A 19495-nucleotide genomic window follows, 5' to 3' on the forward strand; every position below is an offset into this window, starting at 1 on the left:
AAACTTCATAAGGGCAGGAACCTTGTCTTTCTTCTTCACCTCTGCATCCCCAGAGTTTGGAGCTAGAATTCATTCAGTAAATATCTGCTGAATGAGTGAGTGATACTGAGTACTCTTGCAAAAATGTGCAAATTTTGTTTAAAAATCTCATAGGATAGCATAATAAAAAGTATTGAAATGAGAACCAATAATCACTCTTTGTGTCATTCCCTCCTGAGTAGCCTGAATTGAAGGTTCAGGATAAATAATGATAAACACCTAGGAGACCTCTATCCTGGGGATGGCAACTGGGAACACGACATGTGGCTCCTGGGGTAGGTACGTGTAGAGTCAGGGCAATCAAATCTGTGCTTTTGTGGAGGATCATTCTGGGTTCGGTCTGTATCAGATAGGGTCTTAAGGCACAACTGTAGACATGATACTTTTCCTCCTTGGATACCAGGCAGGTATCAGTAAGAAAGATAGGCATTTTTATTTCCATTTCTGGGATGATAGCCCATCTACTTTAGAAGTAAGGAAGCTGGACTTCAGAAGAGGCAGGTCAACTGCCAAGGGGCTTCTCTACTTTTTCATACATTGTAAGGCTAACCTTTCTAAACGCCTCATTTTAAGACATTACTTTGGAGTCATACTTTATTGCCAAGGCCAACAAATCTTAGACAGGTAGGGATTTTAAGGAGACATGCATTCAACATCGATAAGGGGATGACTCTAAAAGCCACTAAAGACTTAAGGGATTACAGTACAATGCGATTGCAAAAGTATAAAATCTTAGTCCTGTGAGAGAACTTATCTCATTTAGAGCTGCTTGAGAGCTAACAGTTTCTTCACTCCTCTTAAAGTACATCTTTCTCTTTCTGATGTTTAGTCTCTGCTTGTCAGGAAAAGATCCATGTCTTTCATTGAGAAGGTAAGGGGCTTGGCCAAACTTATAAGACCTTGCTTTCCCCAGCTCCCCTAGCTGAACCCCATCTCATTCAAAACTAGACCAAGCCTGACTTGAAGCAGGAGGTATTACACACCTTCTCTCCCTATCTGTCGGGTCACCTCAGGTTTGCAGTGTATCACTGTACAGGTTGTGTCCACACAGGGCATTCAGCTGAGGGGGCTGGGTTCTGCTCACCAAGTGCCTGGCCTCACTGGTCCACTCAGAGGAAGGGGCACTTTCACACAAACATACCTTATGGGCATGCAGTGGCCCGAGTTTACTCTTATTCTAGGGCTGTGATGTTCCCTTGTTTTCCCCCACCAGGCTCCTGTTCTGTCCTCATGTGTCAGCTCCCAGTGTCAGGCCAGTTCTACTGAACTTCGGTATCACTCTTGAGACAAGAAGTGGTTCTGCTTCAGGAACCGTGGTTTCACAGCTGAGGTCCTGCTCGGGACACATCTCTCCTACTGAACACTTCTCTCTTATTACACTACAAAACTGCTACAAGTGGTGCTGTAGTCACGGTGCCGATTCTTTGCTGGTACCTGGGCTACTTTGTGTGTGTGTGTGTGTGTGTGTGTGTGTGTGTGTGTGTATCATCATTCACATGTTATTTGCCTGATGTTTACATTTTGTTTACCATTCTTTGTTTTCCTCCTCACCTGAACGTGCTTAGTCATTTTCCAGAGCTGGGCAAGGCTCTGCAACAACCCCTAGTCCCAAGCCCCCAGCCTCAGCTTTTCAGCCATTCAGCACCTCTCTCTCTGCCCTCTGTTTTCAAATAGGACAGAATGACAAAAGCAAATTACAAATTAAAGAGCTTTGTTTTCTCTAAGTCATATCTCAAGACTGGAAAAAGCTGGGGCACTATCTCTTCCTTGAGGTACTTAATTTAAAATCAACTGAAATAAAAGCCCTTTTGGTTGTCTTGAGCAAATGAAATGTCTCCACGGGCCTGCAGAGAATGAATCAAATGACAATTTTGGATCAAAAAAGTAAAATCAAGTGGTGGATTGTGGTGAATGAGTGGGCATATGCTCCATTTAGGCCATTCAAATTAGAGATTAAAAAGGACCCAGTGCCATCTGAAAAAAATTAGGCTGAATTTGAATCCAGCCCACTGCTACTGGTCTGCAATCTGTGTCTAAACATTCTTTGCAAAGCTAGCTAATTTTGTGCAATTATTATCATTACTACTATAAAATGTTTGCTTTCTCACCTGGTTCTTATCAATTCTACTTCATTGACAAATATCTCCATCTGGGTGAGGTCCAGAGTAGCACTGCTGTGATGATCACTATCTGCATTCTCCTTATCATAAACTATTTAATGAGGGTTTACTAGGAACAAGCCATTTTGCTGAGTATTATACCTGAATTATATATTTTAATGCTTAGAACAGCCCTATAAATTAGTAAATACTATTACTCTTATTTTGTACATTCTCTCCCCTCTGGCTTCCAGACGTTTAAAGAATTTTATGGTTGACTTCGTTTTGGCTTCATGAGAAGCTGTAGCTGTCAGATGAATCTATGTGACAGTGATATGCTCCTGTGCCTAGTTTGATAATGTAAATCAGGACCCACTTTTTTTTTCTTTTCATTTCCAAAATTTTCCACTCAGAAAAAAAGAAGCATTACTTTGCTACCATTCATTGGCTAAGATTAAGTCACATGACAAAGCATGAAGTTAGTGGTTGAAAAGTTTTATACTTTTTCAGAAAGGAGAACTTCAGGGAAGAGCAGCAGCAAATCTTTTGAACAACAGTATAATCTTTCATGCTTTACCTCTTCAATAGGTATCATGTGTCTAGATAATCATGGGCTAGATTCGGTACTTGGCCTCAGTAGTTGTGGCTCGCAGGCTCTAGAGTGAAGGCTCAGTAGGTGTGGTGCACGGGCTTAGTTGCTCCACGGCATGTGGGATCCTCCAGGACCAGGGCTCGAACCCATGTCCCCTGCATTGGCGGGCGGTTTCTTAACCACTGCGCCACCAAGGAAGTCCCCTAATTAGCATTTTAATTCACGATATTATTTACAGATAAAAATTTTTCAAGTGCTGTATTTTTCAGTTGCATTTTTTCCCAAGACCTAATAGGTAGAATAATGTCTTCTACTACTATGTTCCCATAGAACTTCAAAGCCAAAAAACAAACAAAAACAACCCCAAAACAATCTAGTGGATAGACTTTTCTACTTAAGGTCTTTCACCACAAATTTTTCTTAAATACTGGCCATCCTCTTGTTGGTTACTATGGCCTGGCGGATAGAAGAAAAAAAAAAAAAAAAGGTGTCAATTGATATGAACAGTGAGCTCAAGAAAGAGCAAAGCATGTCGGGATTCTCTTCTCCACTAAACACTACTGGAGTGGCTCTCTGCATGTGGCAGGTTGGGAACAGTCAGTACCTATCCTGTCTCTCAATTTCACACTTGAGGGTGGAGTGGGCGCTCCAAGGAGTTGGTGGCCCCAAGGTGGCTGGGAGTTTTTAGTTTCTCCTTCAGCTCTCCATAAAGCCTCTCTAATAATCATTTTGTCATAAATTATGGTGTGCTTGCTCTACAAGGGCAGCTTAAAGAAATGTCTCCTACTTCTGTTTTTACCTTCTCTGTGACAGCTCCAACAAGATGCTTCCCTTTTACCAGGAAGTTCTGGGCTCTCCCCTGAAGAAAGCTGTGGTGAGTGAATACATGACTCTGTTGGCAGATCCTATTACAAATACCAGGTTAGACTGGCATTGTTCCCCAAAGGGAGTAACTTTCCAGAAGGAAAGATGGGCTGATAAAACAATGGATAATCTCACAAAGGGGGTGAGGGAGAGGAGTTTTATAGCATTTTCCAGATAGTTAAGTAGAACTATTGTGGGAAAATTCAGGAGTCTAGGCAACTTTTGAAATATATGAAATAATCCGACTGAAAGCTAGAGACACAAAGTAGCCTATGTTACCTCCTTACTTTGTCTTGTGATTAAATATAATATAGCCACAGGATTTGGGGTCAAAATTGGTTCCACTACTGCTAATCTCTAAATGTTCTGCCTTAATGCTAAAGAAGAGGCAGGGAAGAGAACTCATACAGGGCACTTAGCCTGTTCCAAGAACCCTGAATTATGGTTTTTTTGGTTTTTTTTTTTTAACATCTTTATTGAGGTATAATTGCTTTACATTGTTGTGTTAGTTGCTGCTGTATAACAAAGTGAATCAGCTATATGTATACATATATCCCCATATCCTCTCCCTCTTGTGCCTCCCTCCCACCCTCCCTATCCCACCGCTCTAGGTGGTCACAAAGCACGGAGCTGATCTCCCTGTCCTACGCGGCTGCTTCCCACTAGCTATCTATTTTACATTTGGTAGTGTATATATGTCCATGCCACTCTCACTTCGTCCCAGCTTACCCTTCCCCCTCCCCATGTCCTCAAGTCCGTTCTCTACGTCTGCGTCTAGTATCTCATGGTCATTGTTAGCAATATCTATTATTGTGCTGTACAAATCAAAGGACTAATTAACAAAAATCCATGATAATTTAAATTCCATAATTCCACTAGAGCTATATATATTTCACACCGAGAGAATTCAGTCTTCCAACAGCCCTGTGGAATGGGCATTTACTAAATTTCTCAGATGAACAAACTGATGATGGAGGTTGGGAGGGATACCATCTCCAGTGTCATTCAGGAGATCAAGGGTCAGGTCCTAAGGACTGTGTCTTTTTATAACATGAACTCAACTGAGCCAAGAATCTTTGAGGATCCTAAACGCCACCTAGTGGTAATTTCTACAAACTGTAGACACAATATCCCAAATGTCATTGAGAGTCACTTAGGGGCATTCCTGGCAACTTCAACACATTCACATGATGGAAAATATTATACTGAGTCCCTTTATATTGAAAGAGACTGACTTCCAGCATAGATTTCCTTGCTCTATGTGTGGATCTCAAAGGGTTCATCTTACCCCCATAAATCCACTAGACACAGAAGAGTCAGAATAAAGACTAGCTTCTTTTTTTTCCAGAACAAAATAGGGATTAATAATTTTGAAGTGGAGGACAATTTAAGCATATTTGTCCGGGAGTTAACAAACTATTAGATTTCTAATATCTATTCATCTGGAATATAGGCACAGTATAAAATAATTATAGGTGAGCAATTTATTAAAACCATTATCTATTGACTAAATCATCACTATATCACCATGATAGCTTAGTTCAGTTGGAGATTCCAGGGGAAAGAAAGCAAACTAGACAGTGTGAAAATAGGGTTGCTGGATTTAGCAAAATAAAATATAGGATGCCCAGTTAAATTTGAATTTCAGATTAACAACATTTGTGTATGTGTGTGTGTGTGTGTGTAAGTATGTCCCTTGTAATATTTGGGACACCCTTATATTAAACAGTAGTTCATTATTTATTCTTAACTAAAAATTCTAGATTTTTTATTTGGCAACCTTAAATTAAAGAAAGTGCTATATATAGTTTCACTGGTAACTGATTCATTCTGATTAATAAAATAATAGTAACACATTTTTATAGTAATTTTTTAAAGCACTTAACTATGTTAATTCATTTTGTCCTTAACACAACCCTATAAGATACTACTGTTACCATTTAGAAAATGAGACTATTGAGACACTAATGTGTAGAATTGCTCTTCCATAGTCCCCCAACTGGTTAGTGGCAGAGAAAGGGTCTGAACCCAGACAGTTCTGCTATAGAGTTTACCATCCTAACATTACAAAATACCTTTTCTTATCAAATATACCAATTAATTTAAAATTAACTCTATAAACTGCACATATATCAACACGTTTTGAAAACATTATTCAACAGGCTTTCAATAAGCATCTACTTTAAACAAAGCCTCTGTATGAGACAAAAACAGTAAACTTAATACTCTATTTTCACTGAACATATTTTACTCTCTTCAAATGTTACTTCAGAAATTGGTAGTATCTCACGGTAATTGTTAGGAATATCTGTTATTGCACTACACATATCAAAGGACCAATTAACAAAAATCTGTGATAATTCCATAATAACTCCATAATTCCATACACTAGACCTTAATTCTATCTATCTATCTATCTATCTATCTATCTATCTATCTACCTACCTACCTACCTACCTACCCACCCACCCAGCTACTTTTCATAGCCAGAGGATACTAGAGATACAGAAACCAACACAGATCCTCTTTCTCAGATTTCAGATCTGGTTCTATGTGAGTATGCTCGATATAACTTATTTCCTATAGAATTAGGAGAAACTAAAGATTTGTTGTTGGATTCATTCATTTAATAAAAGTCAGATCCATATAAGGCTGAAATTTTTGAATTCTGCCTACTGGTATAATGACATTTCCTTAATTTGAAGTATCTGATACTCTACTCCTAAGGTGCAGTTAGATACACACTCAAATAATTTTCAATTCAACATATCTAAGCAAGTCCCATTAAAATGGTAGCCTCTAAATGAATATATTTATCAGTCAAGCCATAAATTACCAATTCCTTTCTCTCCAATTTCACACAGTGCAAGAATCCCTCAATATATATCCAGAAATGTACATTCCTATGCCCATTCTAGACCCAAAAACATCAGAGTCTTTGGGAATGGCATTTGGGGCATCCACATTTTCAGCCAGCTCATGCCAGCTGATTCTGAAGCAGGAGGTCTCTAAACCACACTTTGAGAAAATGACTTTGACACCAACATGCAAAAAGATACAAGCAGCTGGTGGTGTGCTTTTTCCCAGTGAGGGCGTTAAAGTTGCTTTATTTTTAGAATTTCCCCTATTTCCCATTATGGAGCTTTGAGGCGGGTGTAGAGACATACATATATATACTTAGTGTTACATTCTAAGTACTCTTAGATCCATTACCTTGTATATACAGCTCCTTCCACATCACCAGGCATATACCTAACAGAACAGATGGGTCCTGTGGTACTCATGAAGGGCCATCAAACCCTACAGCTTTGGGATTAAAATCCATAGTGCTTCTCATGAAAGAAACAAAAGCTGAGCCTCAAATAGTTGGTAGCATGTTGGGAGAAGGGAAAAAGGTGACTCAGAATTTAACTGGAATGACAGTTATTCAATTACCCTTGCTTTTATTTTATTCATTTACTTTCAGCCCTCTTAACCATATTTGGTTTTGTCAGCTATGTTGCCTATAAAATGGTAATAATAATCATTATACAGTGCCACAATGATAATTAATACAATTTTGAATACAATCTACAAAATTTAATTTTAATTTTAAAACTATAGATATCATATAAATAGGTACTAATTAATAATTATTATAGGTAAATATCTCGATTTCTCTCTTACATTGGATAACCTTGGATAAAATGCTTTTTATCTGCTCTTAGCTTTCTCTATCAAAAGCTACTGAGCACGTAGAAGAGAAAATGTATGGGGCAACAGAAATCATATTCAGAGACTGCAGTCTGACTTAAGTGAGGAAAACCTGCAAGGAACGTATCTGTAAAATAATGATGCGTTCACAGTTCTGAGCTTGCTTTGCTCAACAGACGGATGCTACAAAATGTCCGTTGCATGTGTTTAGTGTCCTACTTTACTGTAAAACAGTAACTATCCTAATATGAATTCTATGTTAAAGTTTAATGCATGTCAGTTACAAAAGCTTCCATCATTGGAATGAAGAGAGAGACCTTTACACCGTGAACACAGAGAAGGCAAAGCCAAAGGGTATGAACATTTGCAGGAAGGCCAACTTTACAGTTTATTTAAAGATAAGTTCCAATGAAAATCTGTCATTTTAAATGAGAGGGAAACAGTTTTAAAGAAAATTATCAGATGCACTTTTCAACAAGTGGGAGAGAATATTTTTTACCACTTGAGTTGACAAACATTTGTGTGCTGTTGTGAACTTCTCTAGCTAATAAGCGCGTTAGCTTATAGGAACTGTTTCTTAAGAGGCAAAACTGTTCACATGTTACTTTCTGTGCTTAGCGTGGTCAAGGTACAGAGCCCATTTTATTCATGACATGGGTTGACTATGCTTCAGGCACACCTGGGCTAACTTTAGCTTATGTGCAACGTTCTTTCTGAAGAGGAAATGAAAATAATGCTTTGAATGCACTTAGGCAATTTTAAGTGCTTGGTTTGTACATATATGGACATAGAATTGATGAAATTGTTTGTGATATTGAGTAGGTCTATCACAAAAATAGAAGAATGAAGTGAATTGGAAAACCATATTTCCAAATACACATATTTTGCATATATTTTGCTGTACTGAAAAAAAAAACATGAAAATCACGAACAAAATTCACAAAAAAAAAAAGGCTACTAAGGTTAGACTTCTTCCTACATGATGTCAGATGCAAACAGCCATGAAAAACGGCACTCAATGGAAAAGAGAGAAACCGGAATTTTGAGTCAAGTTCTGATACTTACAGGATTAAGTCCTATAACCTCTATAAATTGTTTTTTCCTATTTTGGGACAGAACACTTTACATAAATAATTATATGTCTCCAGATTATTATAAAGATACAGATTATTAGAAAAGCCTTTTGAAAACAACAAAGTGCTACAGAAATGCAAATTAATTAATACAGAATATTCTAAAGTGGTTTCTGGAGATGTTAAGGTAGTTATTTTTATTTTTATTTAATTAATTAATTTATTTAAATATATAGTTGTTTATTTTTTTTAAAGATATTTTGATGTGGACCATTTTTAAAGTCTTTATTGAATTTGTTACAATATTGCTTCTGTTTTATGTTTTGGTTTTTTGGCTGTGAGGCATGTGGGATCTTAGCTCCCCGACCAGGGATCTAAGCTGCACCCCCAGCACTGGAAAGCGAAGTCTTAACCACTGGACCGCCAGGCAAGTCCCTTGGTAGTTATTTTTAAAAAGCACTCTGTGACCAAATAAGTTTGAAAAAATCACCAAATAAAACAAATCTCTTTCCTATAGGATTCTTAAGCATCCTATGTTAATATTCATCTGAATCAGTAAGAACAGAGAAGAGGATATAGACTTTACTAAATATATTTCAGCATAGAATCTTTTTTTTTTTTTTTTTTTTTTTTTGTGGAGAACCTTATAAGAAACAGTGTTTTTCAGGGTACATTTTGAAAAATGCTGATAAAAATGACCATTGGGGGAGAAAGGGAATCTAATTCGTTTTAAAGAACACACACCTTCAGGATGAAAGAGTGATATACGTTATCCTAATTTCATCAGTTCATAATCAGACTGAGAAAGAGAGGACCTTTTAGAAACTCTGGGTCTGCAGTCAGGGGGACTGGATTCCGCTGGTAGAACTATGTGAAGAAAAGATGTATCTGGAAAAATAGAAATTTTGAGTGCCAGGACCAGGAGCTAAGAGAGCTAAGACTGAGGTCAGCTATGGCCCTGTGAGAGCCAGAGCAGGGCTGAAACTCCACAAAGATGAAAATGAGCTGATGATAAATAGGCAATGAGCCTTCAGAGGGCAGGCTGGAGCCCTAATGCAAGACCAAAGAGGAGATAAACCAAAGAACAAGGACCCAGGAAAGCTCAGATGAGAAGAGGGCACAAGGGGAGGGCAGTCAAATGTGCACCAGGTTTTGCAGGGAGTAGCGGGCAGGCCAAATGGAGCGAGCCGCATTGGATGTCTAGACAGACCTAGGCAAGGAGCTTAAGTCATGAGTTAAGAAGTCAAAACTCTGGTTGGCCTTGATATTGAACCCACAGTCTGTCCTGGCCAAGGAAATTGATATCTATTTTCCTCTGAAATATATACTAATTCCAGAAAGTGATTAAAATATATACAAATTCCAGAAAGTGATTAATTGGTAGGCAGCTATGTCCTTAGGCGCATCATAAAGGATATGAGAGAATATTCTAACCAAGGGCTAAATACGGAAATGGGCAAGGGTAGATGGACCTACACTTTCCAGTAGACATACTATGCGAAAGAAATACAATAGCAGCATAAAACGGAGACACAAGAAACTTAAAAGTCATTTCACTGAGGCATGTTTTCCTCACAGAAATGCTAATTTAATAGTGAAAGAGAAAATGAATGCAATATTGCTATAAATAAATTTATTTTATGTCGACATTAGCTGGCAAATAAATACTTCACAAATGAAAGACACCTTACTCATAAATGTAAATGAAAACTGAATGACCTATTCATCATAGCACCATTGGCTTTGAAGAAAAATTACAAAGACCTCTAGTATAAACCAAAGTAAGCAGGCCAGGTGAGCTTAACTACAACCAAGAGTGTTGGGCCAAGAAGCGCTGTCTAAAATGTGGTGTGTGCACAAAGGACACACCATCGAGTTGTAGGAAGAAAGCTAGAATTTTCATCATATTTCCTATTTGTTTTATCTTAAACCAAAAAAATAGATATTATATTTTCTAAATATTTAACTTGTGTGTGTTCAATGTTTAACACCGTAAGGGGTATACAATTTTTACAGTGTAGAAGCACAGATTTAGAGGGCAAGCTGGATCCAAAGAGGTACCAGAAGCTCTCCTTCAAGAAAGGTATGGCCAGAGCTATGCTATGCACTGGACCCTGGAAGAGCTTCCGAATCCAACAAACATTCCCTGAAAAAAGGAATCCCCTCACTCACTAAATGGTTTACAAAATACTGTGGTAAAAATCATTGCGTGATGTGCTTTGTGACCACCTAGAGGGGTGGGATAGGGAGGGTGGGAGGGAGAGATATGCAAGAGGGAAGAGATATGGGAACATATGTATATGTATAACTGATTCACTTTGTTATAAAGCAGAAACTAACACACCACTGTAAAGCAATTATACTCCAATAAAGATGTTAAAAAAATAAAAAAATAAAAATCATTGCGTTGAGTTTCCTGGTGTATTGACTTCCCCTTGTACTGCTAATTGGCTGTGCAATCTTTAGCAAATCTCTCAGACTCTCTGTAGCCTCCTAAAACAGAAATAACTTAGTCACTGAGAGGGCCGCTTTCAAGACAAAATGAGATCACTGATTAAAGTTGATTCCCATTTTATTTGAAAGCCTTCACAAATGCTCATCTTACTTGAAACAGTATTCCCAAGTTCTAAATTTTACTCATTGGCATATTTTCGGTTCATATTTTTAGAGGGAAATGATTACTATTCCTGTAACTATATTTTGTTACTATAAAGATAGCTAATATGCCACAAATTAAAATTTATTTGCATACAAAGGAATCAGAAGTCATTCAGTTTTCATTATCATAAAAACACGAACGGGCCTGCTGTGCACATACAATTCTTTTAAATCCTGCTGTTCAGTTTTTCAGTGGTTTCAAATATGGCTTCTAAGTAGAAGCATCCAGCTTCCCACATTCCTGTTTATTGCTTTTGGAATGTTGAATCCGTAACAATTAGGGCATCAGTAATCACACCTGCAGGTGGACACAATGCCGAATGTATCTTTCAATTCCTTGCACCTGGTATTGTATTTTTGTTATAATAGGGGTTGCAAAAATATTTATTTGAATTAAAAAATTATGAAGCCATTTAAAATAACCTCCAAACCACAAAGCTTCCATCCAATTTTCATGTACCATCGGGGCTTGCCTTCCAAAGCTGCACCCTGCACTCAATCTGATCTACTCCTTCCTCTGCCACCAGAACTATTGCTTTTTTCATGATGTGCTATATGTAAATGCTAATGTATTAGTACTTCATAATGGCTTGGTAGGTCTCATTCCCTTGTCTTAGGGAATTCTTTTCTTTCAAGCTGTTTAAAGAGGGATATAAAACAAAGAAATGACTCAAAATGAGAATGGGTGGAAAGGTAGGGGAAAAATTTGGGGTATTAAGTAGATATAATATGCAGAATATAAAAGTTAACTTTTTTAAAGGTTAATTTTAAGATTATATGGCTATACCATAACACTAATTAAATTATACGATGTTGTTAACTTCACCAGAAATTATCTGGTAGGCTTGGTAATTTTCTGACTACTTTGGATTTGGCCAATCATCATTTAGATACTAGAATCTTAGTGGTGTGAGAGTTCTTGAAAAGGGAAGGTTGCCTGAGAGGTTATCTTTTTTTGTAATAGCTACATTTTAGAAAAAGAGCAAAAACTGATCCCAGAGTATTGCTGTGATTTGTCAGCCTTCAAAACCAGATGTTTGGAGTTCGAATTATGCCCTCAGTACAGCTACACTGACGTTTATGGCACTTTTCTTTGCCCTCTAAGTATTTTCTGTATAAATATCCTACTCAATTGTGTTTTGCTCATTAAAAGTTTTTTTCCTAATGGATCATGGATATTTCCTTTGATATTATAAAATTATTAAAAAATTTAAAGATGAATTCATAATCCAAGCAAAGTATAGACCTCCTTTGATTCATTTCATACACTCCAAAATATATTACCACTTATGAAAGATGGAAGATGTTTTACAATCCTGCATAAATTATTTCATTATTTGATCTCTTGTAGATCTGCTTTATAACTGAAACCTTCGCGCAGGCTTATGTTTACTAGATAAGAAAGACTGAAATAGTGAATTGGAAATCAGAATATTCCTTCATATTGCCAAATGTTTCCCAGTGGCTTAGAGGTCCCTTGATCCTCAAAAACCTTTCCTTTAGCTCTTCTGTAAATAAATTGTTCAGAGAGCAAGGGAAGTTAATGGCTTTAAAGAAGTTATAAAATTTATGGCTAGAATACTCCCTTTTAAAAATCTGAAATGGACTAAATTAAACAAGGCTTATTTAATTTGAAAACCTAAATTCAATTGCCTTCTTACACATTTCCACAAAACTAGTACTGAAATGAAGCTGTGTAGGGTTAGCTGCAATTTTGACAAAGGTCAGCATTAAAATGGGCAGTCTAACAACTCTATTAATTCTACTAATTTGGTTGAAATACTATGCAGACTATCTTAAATTAGCAAATGTCCCATGAAATAGACCAAAAGGTCATTTCCTAAGTGACACTCTGACATTTTTCTTCCTATTAGTCATTTATATTATGCTACCCTTTATGAAATCTGAAAAACTTTTCATGGATTCAATTATGGATGATGAATTATCCATTTTCTATAGTCACCACCAATAAATAGGGCAATGAGTATATACACAGTGTATTCACTATAAGAGAATTTCTGATGTCTTATTTAAAACAAGTTTTTAATCAATCCAAGTTAATTTATAGAGTGTTCTTTGTTTAGATGCATCTACTGTAGCAAAATATTTCTTCGTAATTTATAAGATTATCATCAGTAATGTTCCTACTCCTGATAGAATGTCACTAAACATCGCAATCTCATGCTGAATTTTAATCAGTTTGTATAATCTGAGCATAAATAAAAAGGAATTTACTCAATCTGTTGAAAAGGCCCTGAAAATGAACATTAAAAGCACACAGGGCTTCCCTGGTGGCGCAGTGGTTGAGAATCTGCCTGCCAATCAATGCAGGGGACACGGGTTCAAGCCCTGGTCTGGGAAGATCCCACATGCCGCGGAGCAACTAGGCCCGTGAGCCACAATTACTGAGCCTGCGCGTCTGGAGCCTGTGCTCCGCAACAAGAGAGGCCGCGATAGTGAGAGGCCCGCGCACCGCGATGAAGAGTGGCCCCCACTTGCCACAGCTAGAGAAAGCCATCACACAGAAACGAAGACCCAACACAGCCAAAAATAAATAAATAAATAAATAATTAATTAAAAAAAAAAAAAAGCACATAGACATTCTAAGAAGAACACGATTTCAGTAGAAAACATTGCCAAATGATATAATGTTCATTTTAAATTATTAATAAAATTATTATTACTCTCAGGTAAAGAATCTGTAAAACAACTGATGCTGCCTAGGTAAAAATATTTAAAATTTGTTTGCCAATGCAAATTTATGTAATCTATCAACATTGCTCACAGTATGCAACTGATCTAATGGTATATTACTTTATATTTCATAGTTTTATTGGAAATTTCCTTTTGGAAGAAGCAAAAATATGTATGCATATCTTCATTCCTGGTCATAATTGGTGGTGTCAGATGATGCTTTCCTGAGTTTTCAGAAGCCACCAGAAAGAGAAAGAAGGGAACTGTTGCTGGGTACCCACTATGTGCTTCCTCGGTTCTGTCATTTGTTTTATTTAATCCACCTTAAAACCCAACAAAATTTCTGGGTTTTGTTTAGAAACTAACCACAGGAGATAATAATAGTTTGCTTCTAAAAGATCTCTGTAAATTAAATGTCACTAATTTTATGACAGGGTTTAAAATCTAGTCCAACCATGTGTTAGGAATGTCCAACTCTGAGTTAGGAATGACTGCCTTATTACGTTTCAGCTTAGGTGTAGGTAAGACTTTTTGAAAGGCAAGAACTACAATTTAACCTTTGCAGGCTTTTGGAAAACACATTGATAGAACTTCTTGCTCAAAGTTTAAGAAACCATCAAACATATCAAGTGATGCAACAACAGTTTTTCAGAGGTCTGAGAAATGCCTCTCGCTTAGGAACGCCCGTGGACTTAACACATTTCTGCCATGTTCATATAGGAATAGCATAATGATTTCATGATTAACAATAGCTCAAGGAAAAGAATCAGTTAGGTAAGATCACTCCTAAAAAAACCCACGAGAACATTTGCTTGAGAAACTTCTGAGATTTTGACCCTAGAGAAGAGACTGGAAGAAACATTAGAGGAATAATAAGAATAAAATGTTTAAGTGATATTTGAATACATAAGAATTCCTTAAAAGAATGCATAAAGATTCCTTAAAATATATCACAATTGGGTAAAGGATTTTTTTTTTTTGGTTTCATTTTCAACAATTGTATTTCCAGATACTATATGATCAGCTTTTGGAAAAAACTATCAAACTGAAATAAAATTCTCATTATTAAAGAGTTACGTGTATAGTTGGCATATAAAAGAAATTTCTTAAAAAACAATTAGTAGGAGACCGATAATGAAGAAAGAGGATTTAAATGGCAGCCATGCTATTTCTCACAATTGATGCATTTTAGTTAAGATCACAGCCAAAATTTATAAGTTCAGAAGCATTAAATAAGGATAAAAATTGATTCTACACCAAAAATTTTAAAACAATCACCCTATACATTATCTATAAAAGTATTAATCTTATTTTCAACAAAGATACTAACAAGTATAACAATGTACAGTTGAACAGATTCTACTCTCTTGAGGAGAAAACACTAAAAATTGTCAATTCTGGAGCATTTTCTTGCATGATGTCAAAAAAGAAAAAATAAAAATAAATAAAGATGTCAATTTACCTTGCCTTGGAGATTCTGAATATGTTTTGACACAACAAAAAATAGACATATACTATGAACAACTGGTCCATGAATTGACAGAAAATCTGTCACCAACAGAATGAATCAATTTCAGCATGCAAGTGACTTTAAGAAGACAGATGAAAAGTCATCTTAAAAAAAGTGATGGATGAAGGTTTGCATTGAACATTACACCCTGATTCATGTAAAAATACTTGTTTTATTTTGATCTTTCTAAAGAAATTTGCCATTGGCAATACCGTTATGTGGGTATTTCTAGAGTCTACCAGCCTGTCTGAGTTACTTATGGGGTGTAAAATATTTTGTCTTATTCCACATGGCATTATGATTCACAAATAATGTTAGCCACACCCAGTTAATTGAGATATGACTGAAATGTTTTCAATTTAAAAAATATTATACAGCAACAAAGAACAAGTTTAACTTCACCATTCAAGTCTAACAAACGGAAAGGATATTTTCCATGGTTTCTTCTAATTAAGAACTTGAAAAGTTCATAAAGGCTATCAATTATGAAAATTTAGTTCCTTTATTAAAAAGGCCAGACCTTTAATATGAAATTTTAGATTTCTTTTTCAAATATTACTTAAAATTTTGAGGATATTAGCAGTTGGTCTCTTAAATTGGGGAGCAAATTATATGCATTTTAGGCCCAAATCACTAAATTGAATAGTACTTTGATCGATTCACTCATTCTTTCATTCAACGGTACTTATTGTGGGAATGTAAATTGGTACAGCCACTATGGAAAACAGTATGGAGGTACCCTAAAAAACTAAACTTACAGTTACCATATGATCCTGCAATCCTACTCCTGGGCATATATCTGGAGAAAACCATAATTTGAAAAGATACATGCACCACAATGTTCACTGCAGCACTATTTACAATAGCCAAGATATGGAAACAACCTAAATGTCCATCGTCAGATGAATGGATAAAGAAGATGTGGTACATACATACAATGGAAAATAGCCATAAAGAATGAAGTAATGCTATTTGCAGCAACATGTATGGACATAGAGGTTATCGTACTAAGTGAAGTAAGCCAGACACAGAAAGACAAATATCATATGATGTCGCTTATATATGGAATCTAGAACAAAGAAAAAGATACAAATGAACTTATTTACAAAACAGAAATAGACCCACAGACATAGAAAACAAACCTGTGGTTACCAAAGAGGAAAGGGATGGGGGAGGGATAAATTAGGAGGTTGGAATTAATATATACACGCTACTATATATAAAATAGATAACCAACAAGGACCTATTATATAGCACAAGGAACTATACTCATTACTTTATAATAACCTATAAGGGAAAAGAATCTGAAAAAGAATAGATATATGTTCACTGTGCTGTACACATGAACCTAGCACAGTATTGTAAATAAACTATACTTCAGTAAAACAAAAACGGTACTTATTGAATGCCTACCACATGTCAGGTGTTGTGACAGGTATTTAGTTAGGTACTGGACAACAGACTGAGAAAGTAGAAAAAGGCAAACGTGGTTCCGTCCCTCCTGGAGCAAATAATGTAGCATGAAGACACAACATCCAATAGAGCGTGATAATGTGACAGTGAGAGAATTACAGGGGACACAGTAGCATCCAGAAGAGAACTTAAGCCAGATTTGGTGTGGGATGGAGCTGGCAGCAAAGCCTTCCTAGAGGAAAGTGCATCTAAACTATAGTTGAAGGATTTAACCAACAGAAGGTTGGGGATGCTCTGGGCAGAGGTGTTCTCTCCATTCTTTTCCTCTAGGAAGAGCACACGTATAACGGAAGGGGCAGAGAGAGGTAGTGTTTGGTTTGAGAAACTGAAGCAAATTCAGAAGTGTGGTAAGAGGTGAATTGAAGCCAAATCACGCCAAGATTTTTAGGCTATCTTAAGGAAGCTGCACTTGATTCTGAGGCTGATGGGGAACAATTGAAGAGTTTAAATAAAGGAGTAAAAGAATCACATCTACAGTTTAGGGGGAAAAAAAATCACACAGGTTACAATTTGGGAAACAGGTTTTCAGAGAGTCAGACATTTAGTTCCAGAAGGCTGGTTAGGAGGCTTCTGCAAAAACCAAGGTGAAAGAGGGTGGCAGACTAGATCCTGGAAGTGGCAGTGGGGATGGTGAGAAGAGAAAGAATTTTGGAGAAGCTGAATCCTTTTTTCAGTAGTTGAAATAAACAGTACTCACTAAATTGGCTAATGTGAGTGTGTGGAGTTGGTGAAAATGAGGTTGTCAGGAAGATAACAGGCAGAGGAAGGGTGGCCTGGGGGACAGTGGGAAGCAGCCGCGAGAAGGATGAAGAAAAACAAAGTGTGGTGTTATGCAAAGCAAATAAAAGGAATGGTTTATGAAAGAGGTAATGTCTTCAGAGCAAGAAGAGTGTGTTGCTCGCTCATGTGCCATCGCTATTTATCATGGTATGTGACGCTTCAGAGGTACATCACAAACATTTGTCAAACGAATGATTTAATTTAGTAGTACTGCTACATACAGGCAAGGACATGAGGCTGGGTTCTGGGATGATAAATATGTCCTGTATTACATATATATATATGTATAAAGCCTACCTTCAAAAAGTTCACAGAATAGTAAAAGGAGAAAGACATACATAATTATATCCATTATGTATGGTAATGAAAGAACTAAATAAAGCTTCAGATCAATAAATATCCAGGTAGAATGTTAGGGGACAGTAAAGAAAAAAAGTGAATATTTCTGTAAGAATAGGGAAAAGTAGGGTCAAGAAAGAAGAGACTATTGGAAATTTCAGGTGACTTGGTAAGAAGAGTTTCATATGTGGCAAATCTGGTTTGATGAGGGGTGACATTTGCTATTGTAATTGTTTTCATGATTTCCAGAAATACAATGAATTACCACAGTTCTGAAACGTATACATGCAGCATAAAAATCAATAAGAGGAGAACGCGTATCTTTCAAATAAAATGACCTCATTATGGAATTAAGCTGTCTTACTTTTCTTTGCTACAGAAGACATTAACAAATTTGTGCATACTTAAAAGTACTCCATAAATAAGTGCGCTTCAAGAAGGTTGTTTTAAGAAGCACTGACTATAATCTTACCTCATTTGCAAATGATAAACAGACTGCAATGTCTATGCTTTCCTTCTACAAGCAAGCTTTCTTATGAGAATGTAATCAAATTGCTCCATTGCTTAGCAACCACAGATAAAGAGCTAATAAGTCATGAGTCATGATTCTATGGGAACAATCTGCTGGTCAGTGGCATGATTTCAAGGCGGTTTGGATTCCTGCTGTGATGCTTTCAAACCAATATTGACACAAAGCATTAGAATAGATGAGAGTTAAAATGCAAATCCTCTCATAATCAATCAAATTGACCTACATGTAGTGTGATTTGGTCCACTCTGCTGCATCGGTCTGACAGTAGCATCTATAAATCAACATCAGAGTAAAAAATAGCACACGAAAACGGATTCATAAGGAATTTTTGTTTTACCCATTTAGTTAAGCCACAGAGGAAGGCACATTTAAAGTAGTATGAAGATAATGACTCCGATATTTATCTAACCAACAGGAAATCTTCTAAGGAAGAGGAAAAGTGGGTAGTGAGACATTTTTAGAAAATATTACCTGTAACCATTGTGACTGGTCATTGTGGCCGGAGGTCCAGGCATTCACTTTGCCCTGCTTGTCCAGCCGAGCTTTCCTTGGTTCCCAAGTGAACATGTCCATATTGAGAGTTCTGAAGATGCTGGAAGCAGTGATCTGATAGTCCTGTATGTGTCCTGATTTCATCCCCAGAGGCTCAGAACAGCCTGGAAGAAAATGAGAAGGGCTCTATGAGAAAAATAATTTATCATACTGGGAAGTTGTCTGCATTCATTTTGGATAGGCAAGAGAGGATTAAGCATAATGCTATTCATTCTCCCAAAGAGAGAGCATCTAAATTCAAAAAACGGCTATAATCAGAAATAAATCGGGAACAAAATCGAAAAACAAGATAACCAATTCAAGCTATTTTGTCTGAATATATTTTGGAAAAATTGAAAACAAGACAGACAATTCAAACTACTTTTCTGTGATAGATGATTTTGCAAAATGAAAGCAATGCTGAAATGCTCTCTCCTGTCTTATTACTGATAGCCTCATGACGGTTTCCCGGTTTTCAACAGTTTCATTTTGTCTTTAAAAATGGAACATTTTCTCAGAGAGGATATTTGGTTTTCTTTTATTTGTTTTCATAATACTGAAAATGAAAATTCCCTCAGTACAAAGTCATTTTCACAAACTGCTCCAATGGTATATTCT

The 19495-nt window shown here is 36.6% G+C and overlaps 1 protein-coding gene across 2 annotated transcripts in view; it reads right to left on the minus strand.

Moving 5' to 3' along the window:
* Positions 1 to 19495, minus strand: part of EDIL3 (EGF like repeats and discoidin domains 3) — a 437611-nt gene that overhangs the window by 92988 nt on the left and 325128 nt on the right. For both annotated transcript variants that reach the window (XM_007193039.2, XM_007193038.2), the window contains one exon: positions 18818 to 19002. In XM_007193039.2, the coding sequence (XP_007193101.1) occupies positions 18818 to 19002 (185 nt within the window). The remainder of the gene's footprint in view (positions 1 to 18817; positions 19003 to 19495) is intronic.

The sequence above is a fragment of the Balaenoptera acutorostrata genome, chromosome 2 (genome assembly GCF_949987535.1).
Source record: "Balaenoptera acutorostrata chromosome 2, mBalAcu1.1, whole genome shotgun sequence".
Taxonomy (NCBI): Eukaryota; Metazoa; Chordata; class Mammalia; order Artiodactyla; family Balaenopteridae; genus Balaenoptera; species Balaenoptera acutorostrata.